Raw genomic sequence first — 10,052 nt, 5'->3', positions numbered from 1 at the left:
CGCTGCTGCTCGTTCGTTAGCCTCCCTCGGAACCAACATTTCTCATTTCTGAGAAAGAAGAATGGAAGAGAATATAGGATTTGGGACACTAATATGAATAAATTTTTCATACTGCCATTGTTTATACTATCGAATTTAGATTGTTTATACTAACGAATTTAAATGCATATCATATATGAAAACTTGCTGTTTAAATTTAAATTTAAATGATATGAGACGCATTAAATACACGTGCTGCCGACAGTGTAAGAAAAAAAGATATTATGCTACTATTTTATATAGCAAATACCAAAGAAAATAATTCATCAATTTTAAGTACATTAGTTTGTTGCAATTAAGCTCAATGGACGATGATGTTTCAGGGGAAAGATGATGCTCCCTTTTTTTTTTTTTCCTCCATTGCAACAAAGTCTCGATGCATTGTCTAAAATTTACGAAATTAGCAACAAAGATGGGAGAAATTCTAAGACTCGAGAGTCAAACCAATAATGGCTAGCTAGGCAAGAATGGAGATTTTCGGCTAATAAAATATATGGCCTCTGGGCTTTGAAATATTTATAAGCCAAAAAATTTCGACCATAGACAGACGAACGTCTGTTAAAAGCTTTCTTTGGTTAAGCTGAGTAACGCAGCGCACAACATGGGCGCGCCACATGGCAGGGAATCCTCGCCAACAGTTTCTGTATTCAAAGGCAGTGGCCCTCAACCCTTCATGCCCCACCACCACTGTCTCCATCACTTGTAGGCTGATGATGGATTCATGCCTAAAACGTCATTCTGATTCTGGGTTGCCGATTTTTAACCAACAAGCAGAGTAGAAGATTTCCAAGAAATAAGATTCGGTTTTGAGCTTCATCCCATACCTTAGTTCTTGAATACTAGTAGCTAGAGCAGGGGTGACTTCCATTTTTCAAGTGAAAAAGATGAGTTCAATTGTTTACAACTCAATGAATCCTTCGACTGCAATTCTATCAAAAAGCCAACAGTTTCCACTTTTGGTAGCAAAAGATTCTTCCTTTGAATTCTTTCAATTCCTGCACCAGCACAGGTGTAATTATTTCAGAAACCAAGACGAGAATAGGCGTTTTAACAAGATAAAAAGAGTAAAGACCGGGTTGCGTGAAGCTCAGAAGAGGAGGGTGTCAACTAAAGAAAGTGTTGTTGCAAAAGTCGATGATGAGAATAACTCATCAAAGGCAACCCAGAAAAAGAACTTGAGGATTCTTGTGGCGGGGGCCGGGATTGGAGGGCTGGTTTTTGCACTGGCTGCAAAGAAGAAGGGGTTTGAGGTGGTAGTGTTTGAGAAGGACATGAGTGCTATAAGAGGGGAAGGACAGTATAGAGGTCCAATTCAAATACAAAGCAATGCTTTGGCTGCTTTGGAGGCTATTGACATGGATGTTGCTGAGGAAATTATGAATGCTGGCTGCATAACTGGGGATAGGATTAATGGATTGGTTGACGGTATTTCTGGCAAATGGTGAGCTTCTCGCCTCCGTATCTCTTTAGGGATTATGTATTATTTCCTTGTGTATACAATTGTCTGGAAAATTTTCTGAAACTTAACTTTTGCATGCTTGTATTGCATAATTGTTTGAAATCGATATTTGATAGTGGCATGAGTCAAGTTGCTAATAATCACCGTAGAGCTTTTGCGTTATGATTATGTAAGAAATTTTAATTCAATACAATCACACGCGAACCACTAGCTGATAGGTCCAATAGAAGGCCTCTCAACTTCGTGGACTATGCAATTCATACAGACTGTTAACCACGTAGCAGCCATAGCATCTAGCCTTTCTTGTTTGCAACCACTCTGCAGCCCTGCATCTCTTGTTTTGCAAATTGTACACTTCTGGCATGAGGGAGGTGATTATGAAATCAATGCTCTGCCATACTCTTTTGACGTAATTGTTTGTATGGATAAAGTATTTGGCGTATAACTTCCTAGATTTTGGTGGTTTTACAAATTTGTCAACATTAAACATGCTGCAGAACTTGTCATATACTTGGTGCAGCTGTTCTCGGGGTTTCAGTTTCAATTGTCAGAAATGCTGAGAATCATCAAAGTTTTGGAAAATTATTTTTCTTACCAATTGAAGGGGATAACGGAATAAAAACAGCCTAATATTTAAAAAAAATAATTCATGCTTTAAATTGAGTAAATCCTGAAATTTGCTATAGTTGGCATGCTTTAACAGAAGTAACCAAAGCATTTTAGATCCTTAATTTTGGATTATGTGCTTTGAAGCATAAGGATACTTCTAGTGCGCAATTGTACTGGTGCAGAGTCGACGTATGATGCTTTTAAACCTATACAAAGTTTATATTTCTGTATAGACTATAGTTTTCTCCAATTGGAATTGCTGTTACCAATGAGGGATTTTACCTTGAACTTTCTGTTTCAAGAATAAAATCGAGTATTGGCAAATCGGTTGAGATGATACATGGTTATCAGGTACATCAAGTTTGATACATTCACTCCTGCGGCGGAACGGGGGCTTCCAGTGACAAGAGTTATTAGCCGTATGACTTTGCAACAAATACTTGTTCATGCAGTAGGAGAGGATGTAATTATGAATGAGAGCAATGTGGTTAACTTTGAGGATGACGGTAATAAGGTAAAATAAACTCTGAACTGGTATGTTCATTTTATTTTTTAAGTAGTTTTGTGCATAATGTTCGAAGACTAATGTTTTCAGCACATCCATTTTATTCTTTAACGAGCATGAAGCTATTCAATTACTGATGACTGTCAGGTTCTTATTGCTCTCTTGCTTTCTTTGAAATTCAGGTCACTGTGATTCTTGAGAATGGACAGCGATATGTAGGTGATCTTCTAGTTGGTGCTGATGGGATATGGTCTAAGGTAAATCTTGTATTACATACTTCTAAGTAATTCAATCTTTCTTGACAACTACTCCACTTTTACTATGTATGATGTAGTTGTCCTTCAGAAGGAATTGTCAAGAAACTAAAGATTTGTTGCTAAAAGTGGCAGTATTTTGTCTGAGGGGTTGGAAACAAATGTCTGACTGGAATTACACTTTAGATATAACTTTGATTTTGGGACTTTGGCTGGTTGCTTTTCTTTCAACAGGTCCGGAGAAATTTGTTTGGTCACACAGAACCTATATATTCAGACTATACTTGTTACACTGGTATTGCAGATTTTGTTCCAGTTGATATTGACACAGTTGGGTATGTGACATTAGTTCTGGAATATCCCTAACTCATTTCTAATTCATTATTACTTTGATTGAGTTACTTACTGTCAATTGTTCTTCAGGTACCGAGTTTTTCTGGGCCACAAGCAATATTTTGTTTCTTCAGATGTTGGTGGTGGAAAGATGCAGTGGTATGCATTTCATAAGGAGCCACCCGGTGGTGTTGATAGTTCAAATGGTATGTACTATATAATTTGGACCCTTTTCTCATAAATGAGTTTAATGCCTGACACTAGGACCAATATACAGTTTAAGCCTTTGAGGACTATTATTGGCTTATTTTGTGTAATGATTTTTCTTCTAAGAAAATAATGGCATGTTAATAGGTCCTTTTTAAGAAGATAGATAAGTACTCTGAAGGGATGATACATAGTGCATGTGGATAATATTTAAATCAATTTATATCCTGGGAATAATAATTTTGGTGGGCAATATAATCGGTCTTAGATTTACTGATATCTGAAGCTCTTATGCTGGCAAGTTCATGGTTAGGAAAGGACTATTGATGATGCAGTCTTGTCGTATGCTTTTGGTGTATTTTCTACACAGGTAAGAAGGAAAGGTTGCTTAAAATCTTTGATGGTTGGTGTGATAAAGTGATGGAACTATTGCTGGCCACAGACGAAGATGCAATTCTTCGTCGTGATATTTATGACAGAACACCATCATTTAGCTGGGGAAGGGGTCGTGTGACTTTACTTGGGGACTCAATTCATGCAATGCAACCTAATTTGGGACAAGGAGGGTGCATGGCGATTGAGGTCGTCTTTTTATTTTGTCCGTCATTTTACATTTTTATTGAATATGAAGTTTGAATGCTGTAAAAGCATCTTATTCCTTTCCTAATAGCAATTGAATTTTTCATATCCTTTTCTGAAGATTGTGATATTTCAGAATTTCATCTCTGTGCATTACATTTCTTGTTGGAAATTTTCCATGTAAGAAAAACCATAGTCTAGTACTAAAGTTTCTTCTCAATGTAATCCCAGCATAGCATCGGGCTCTCGCCTCTCTTTGAAGCAGTGAAAGATTAGAACTTGAATTCCATTTTCATGGATGCAGGACAGCTATCAATTGGCTTTGGAGCTTGATAAAGCTTGGGAACAAAGCATAAAATCAGGGAGCCCAATGGATGTTGTCTCTGCTTTAAAGAGGTAAGAGAAGCTATTATACTGGTTAACAATTGTTGCTCCACAGAGCTTAGTGAATTTTAACCTTCAAGGATTATATATAACACCAAAAGTTGGTAGCCTTTTATGAGATTAAGCTATAAGAAACCCAGAAATGCTTAAACACAAAAATCCTCCAGGCAGGAGAAGAACATTTTTCCCCTACCATACTGGAGATAGTGGGCCTCTGCCAAAAAAATTCTAGTTGCACCATTTTTTTCTGCAGATTCTTCAAGTTGTTTAAGTTAAAATTTTCGTGAATCAAATATAAATGTAATAAACCAGCTCCCTATAGGCAAGTTGGCCACAAGGTGAAGCATAAAGTGCAGGCCTGACTGCAAGTCAGAGGTTCAAACCTCTGCACCTATAGTAAAATCCAAAGGGTCTGCTGCACCCCTTTGGTCTAAAGGTGGGATCCTCTCTCTAGCCCCCCTTGGCCTGATTGGGCCTTCCTCTATAGGTTACAATAAGAATAGGAGTAGGAGTTGACCATTGGAAAAATAAATAAACAGATATATATATATATATATATATATATATATGTAAATGGACTAGGTCTCTGCTTCAGAATGCTTACTCTTATCTGATTTGCCTCTTTGCAGCTATGAGAGTGCTAGAAAACTACGAGTTGCTATCATTCATGGATTGGCAAGATTGGCTGCAATCATGGCATCAACTTATAAGCCATATTTGGGTGTAGGATTAGGGCCACTATCGGTAAGAACATCCTATGTAGTGACAAATCAGATGGAAATAATCAATGGAGTTCAGTAAATGGAACCTTCTCTTCATTAAATGAAGCTGACAATCTCTGTTGCAGTTCTTAACAAAATTTAGGATACCGCATCCAGGAAGAGTTGGTGGGAGAATATTTATCGACATTGGAATGCCATTAATGCTAAGTTGGGTCCTAGGTGGCAATGGGTAAGATAAGAGAATCTTTTTTCAAACTCATTCCCTAGAAGGATAATTTTCAAGAACTTTGCCTTGTTCCGTTCTATTTGAAGGGGTCACAAATTTTGCAATGGAAAAGTATGCTGGTCTTCTTCAGTGTATAACTGCTTTTATGGTAGACACTGACTTGTATTGGTGAAGGATGTGATTATTGCATATTATGAGCTTTAAGAAACAACTTGGTTTCTTTAAACTTCCTTTTCAATGATTCTCCATTGGTCATGTGAAAAGAAGCTTGGTCAATGGCGTGTTCCCTAATACTTTGCCTCTTGGAAATCTGAAATCCCAGGAGAGCTGAAATGTCCATTTTCTGATAGGAGAACCTTGGCATTACTAAAATAATTATAAGCAGAAAAGCACCTTTATAAGAAGGGCTGCATTTGGAATTCTGAGATTTACTCAACTTAGTTGCTCCAGAATTTCAAAGACTAGCATTTAATCTAATGCGCTTTATTAATTTACTTAACTTAAGAATGACAATCGAGCGTTTTCTTTCCAGCTCAAAACTTGAAGGCAGACCATTGCATTGCAGACTTACTGATAAAGTATGTGAGCCTTGGATTCATTTTGTCATGATTTGAAAATAGTTGCAGCTTATTTCAAGCTTTCAACAAGATATATTAAGTACCCTTTTTTCATGGATAATTCATGAATTTTCAATTAATGAAGGCAAGTGATCAGCTACAAAAATGGTTTCAAGATGATGATTCTTTGGAGCGTGCTCTGAACGGAGAGTGAGTGTAGCAAGCCGAATGATTCTGATGTCTTTGACCTTCTTTTTTTTTTTCCTTCTGTCTTCAGGCTTCCCTAACTGTAATGTCCATGCTCTTAACAACAGGTGGTTCCTGTTTCCCATTGGACAAGCCAATCCTGATCCAGTAGCTATTTTCTTAGGCAGAGATGAGAAGAATATCTGCACAATAGGGTAAGCTATTCTGTTCTTATATGTTTGATAGAGTGTAGAAAATGTGACAATAAGGCAAGACAACAATATTTTCATGCTGCATGAGAATTCAAATTGTGTTAGCATGATATGGTTTTATGATAACTTGTGCTAGTAAAAGGGTTGAAAAATTCTTTTCCCTCTAACAGAATAATATTTATATTTTCATGTAATAGGATTTTGTGTGAAAATTCTGTAATTTTGATCCCACGGATGTTAGATGTCAACTGATTTTTTATGCGTCACTTTAGTCAGCAAAATTGGGAAAGGAAAGATATGGAGGTCAAAGTTACCAGTTAGGGCTTTGGCTTTATTGAGTGAAGACTTATATCACCCAAAATAAAAAACTGAATTGAACAGTGGACCAGGCAGCGTCTTGCTATCATATTTGCTATAAGAAACATATCTTGAAGAAGAATTAGAAGACTTCTCCGTTGGAAATTTTCCTGGCAAAATGACATCTAGTTATACAATTAGAGTTGGTGACTTGCATGTTTATGATCTAATATTTGCAAAGCTTAAAATTAGAATTGGTGACTGCCGTTTATGATTTCAGGAGTGCATCACACCCTGATATTCTTGGAGCATCCATAATTATTAATTCACCCCAGGTGACATCCTTGGTGTTCAATATCTTGTGGAAATTTCCACTAGTCAATTACTATAGTATTGCTGAATGAAATCTTGCACTTGGTCAGGTCTCCAATCTGCATGCTCAAATAAGCTACAAAGATGGATTATTTTTCTTGACCGATTTACAAAGTGAACATGGCACCTGGATTACAGAGTAAGTCAAATGAAAACTGAATTTTCCACTGGTGGTCCTTTTACTATTTTTTTCCCAGTAGACTAAGTTCTTCAAGACCAATACATATATATATGTGTGTGTGTGTTTATTTATATATGTGTTGCAGCAACGATGGTAGGCGCTACCGGCTGCCTCCTAACTCGCCAGCTCGTGTTCATCCATATGACATCATTGAGTTTGGTTCCGACAAGGTGATGACGTTGTTCCTTCCTTCTTGTTATTTTAAATATCTACAATGCTATACAAGGGAATTCTGGATTCTTCATCTTTATTTTGTTTCAGGGTCAAGTGTCTCTGAATGTTGTTTTTTTTTTTTTTTTTTCAATTCTTCTGTACGGATATATGAGTGCGAAATCTGCTGCATGATGTGGTGGTTCGACGAATATTCTTTTTGTTTTACAGAGTGCCATCTTAACCAATCATCTTTGCTTCATCGCAGGCTGCATTCCGGGTAAAGGTCACTAACCAGCCACCGTTCTCGGGAAAGAAGCGAGAGACTAAAGTTCTTTCAGCTGTATGAGCCAATGGTCACGTTCTAAAATTTTCTGAAATCTTGGACACGGATATTGTACAGCATTTTTTTGCATGGCAGCGGAGCCGTGTGAAGCTGCTGCATTTTGTATTGTGAAGAAAAAAGGAATAGATCGGTACATATGATCATATTAGGAATATTCTTACATAGACTAATGTTATTAGACTCATGGCTAGCGATTTAACCACCGAGATGCAACAAGAAAAAGTTCTTTTAATCTGAAAGAAAAAGAGCTTTTTTCTTCTTGCAGGTGGAAGTTGGAATACAGGAAGTGTTATCGCTTCTTATGCAGAATTCTACTTTTAAAAGCTTGTAAATTCAACAGGAAACTACAGCATCGCTGATATTGTCTCTTGTATGCCTTTCTGTGTATCATTCTACCGGCTCCAGACTCTCTGGTGAGGCAAGGTAACTGCAGCTCAGAGATTGGGAAGTGATAGTTTTCAAATAGTTGTTCTTCAAAAAATACAAGTTGTTGTCCAAAGTAATCTTCAAGAAAGCAATTTTGAAAAAATGATTACTAAATGAGGCCCTAAGGCATGGTAACAACATTTTCTTTTCTTCTTTTTTGGAGGGATGAAGCCAAAAATTCAGTTTTCTGAAAAAGATGTTGTTTTGGGCTTGTTCCGAACCCTTAACGAATAGTTTGGGCTCCATCCTGAGTTCGATTTTTAACGGACTTGAACTCGAATTTGAATAAGAATGAGAATTTGTTTATAATATCGAATTGAATTTGAACTTGTACATATTCATCTTGTTAAAACTCAATTCGATTCGAATAAATTTTAATATTTTTTATTTAAATTATTTGTTAATATTTTACATAAATTTTTATATTTATTATCTTATTATATAGATATTATATATATGTATTAGTGATAATTTAATATTAAAGAATTAGATAAATTTTTGACCTCTCGAATCAAACTCAAACTATGGAAAGTTCAGTTTGATTCACTTCATTTATAGCCTTAGGAGGAGGAAGTTCTCGCGACAAAAAGAAATGAAATTCTAAAGCACAAAGAAAGTTACAGGCGTCATTTGGATTGAAGGGAAAGGAAGGAAAGGAAATGAGAGGATTTTGGTGGGGAAAAAAAAGAGAAAGATGAGCAAAGAAAATAGATTCTATCTCTCATGTTTATATTAAATATGAAAGAAAAAATTAAAAGTATTGTATGGATTAAATGTTTTTTTCCTTTGCCTCGCCTAAGAAGTAAAAACTACAAATGAAAAAAAAAAAAAAAACAGAAAGGAAGAAAGAAACATTAGCTAGATCTGCACCAGAAAGTATTAGCCAGATAATATGACATGACAATGGTTGCATGTACAAAACAACTTCTGAGAACAAATGGAGAAGAACTAAGCAAAATCTATCCCAGTAAAGGAAGAAAAGAAAAAGTTTTCTTGCTTTCTTTATATTTTCCTGTGGACATCTCTTTCCAACATCTAAGCACACTGTCAACAATCATTAAATAGAACATTCGGCACCAAACCCAAAAAAATTAAAACATTCGACAGTAACCAATTTGGCCCAGCCCTCTGGGCAGCTCAATTGGTCACGAAAGCTCTTCAGCATCCGTTGTTTATCTCCTCCATCAGGGATCGAATCCCAGGGTTATCGTGTCCAAGGAGATAGGGCCTCTCCTTTCAAGCCGAAGGGGATTAGTCGGGCCGCAACCTGAATATCCCCTCTGTCAGAGAGAAAAAAAAAAATTGGCCCAAGTTGTTGAACCAAACCACCACGGAGACTGGTGGTGCAATGGCTGCCCGGACAGGGTTCATTTAAGGTCAACGTGTGGTCACCATCCAAACCTGGACAAATTATTGGCCCTGGTACGTTGAACCTAGATTCCAACTACACATCCAAAATTCAGAATTCAACTCTCAGAACATGGAGACTAGTTTTGTGTTTCCTTGCCATCACTATGATAGACATCCCATTCATCCGCACAGCAACTGCTTTAGATCCTTCTTACCAAGACTCCGCAGCCACCACCTTCGACTACCATCACCAAATGACAAGATGCATCAATGTCAATTCCACTTCCATTATTGTGCCATTATAGAAGCACTATCTCGGATTTGGTCATGTCAGTTGGGTAGTATTTCACTAAGTTAAGTCGATGGACTTTCTGTCTTTTGCATGCTTATCAACTTCATGTCAAATTGTGCAAATGACGACCAAAACGTCTTCATGTACAGATGCCAAGAGAAAATGCATATCGCGACATGAGGAGTTTGTTTAAACTTCTGCACATAGATAGTACCCTTTTCAGCCATGATTTTATTAAATCTAGATATCAATACACATCTAGAATTCACTAAGAATGCGTATCCCGAAAGAAGTTGGTGAGGGCATAACTTCACCATGCAAATTTTTGCATATTATATGGCAGGCTTATGATGTTCTAGATTGATA

The 10,052-nt window shown here is 36.9% G+C and overlaps 1 protein-coding gene across 2 annotated transcripts; it reads left to right on the top strand.

Annotated features, from left to right (window-relative positions):
• Window positions 1–719: 719 nt before the first annotated feature.
• Window positions 720–7,991, top strand: LOC113699006 (zeaxanthin epoxidase, chloroplastic-like). 2 transcript variants are annotated; one of them, XM_027219022.2, is made up of 16 exons: window positions 720–1,480; window positions 2,459–2,621; window positions 2,795–2,869; window positions 3,101–3,201; window positions 3,290–3,405; window positions 3,777–3,988; window positions 4,290–4,381; window positions 4,999–5,113; window positions 5,217–5,320; window positions 5,850–5,895; window positions 6,020–6,084; window positions 6,189–6,275; window positions 6,850–6,904; window positions 6,992–7,080; window positions 7,208–7,292; window positions 7,541–7,991. In XM_027219022.2, the coding sequence occupies exons 1-16, from the start codon at window positions 924–926 to the stop codon at window positions 7,619–7,621; spliced, it is 2,043 nt and encodes a 680-aa protein (XP_027074823.1). In that variant the 5' UTR covers window positions 720–923; the 3' UTR covers window positions 7,622–7,991. The 2 variants fall into 2 exon arrangements, with proteins under 2 accessions (XP_027074823.1, XP_071913326.1); XM_072057225.1 differs by lacking the exons at window positions 5,850–5,895; window positions 6,020–6,084.
• Window positions 7,992–10,052: the final 2,061 nt, after the last annotated feature.

This window comes from Coffea arabica, chromosome 7c (assembly GCF_036785885.1).
Source record: "Coffea arabica cultivar ET-39 chromosome 7c, Coffea Arabica ET-39 HiFi, whole genome shotgun sequence".
In the NCBI taxonomy this organism is placed as follows: domain Eukaryota; kingdom Viridiplantae; phylum Streptophyta; class Magnoliopsida; order Gentianales; family Rubiaceae; genus Coffea; species Coffea arabica.
Note: the sequence above shows the minus strand (reverse complement) of the source record. Positions and strands in the feature narration are given on the sequence as shown.

Bases quoted from the DNA above. Each gene is read 5' to 3' on its own strand.
- LOC113699006 (XM_027219022.2), top strand. From the start codon at position 924: ATGAGTTCAATTGTTTACAACTCAATGAATCCTTCGACTGCAATTCTA. The intron at 5,114-5,216 runs GTAAGAACATCC...TCTCTGTTGCAG, and splicing joins TAGGATTAGGGCCACTATCG to TTCTTAACAAAATTTAGGAT. The intron at 6,905-6,991 runs GTGACATCCTTG...GCACTTGGTCAG, and splicing joins TAATTATTAATTCACCCCAG to GTCTCCAATCTGCATGCTCA.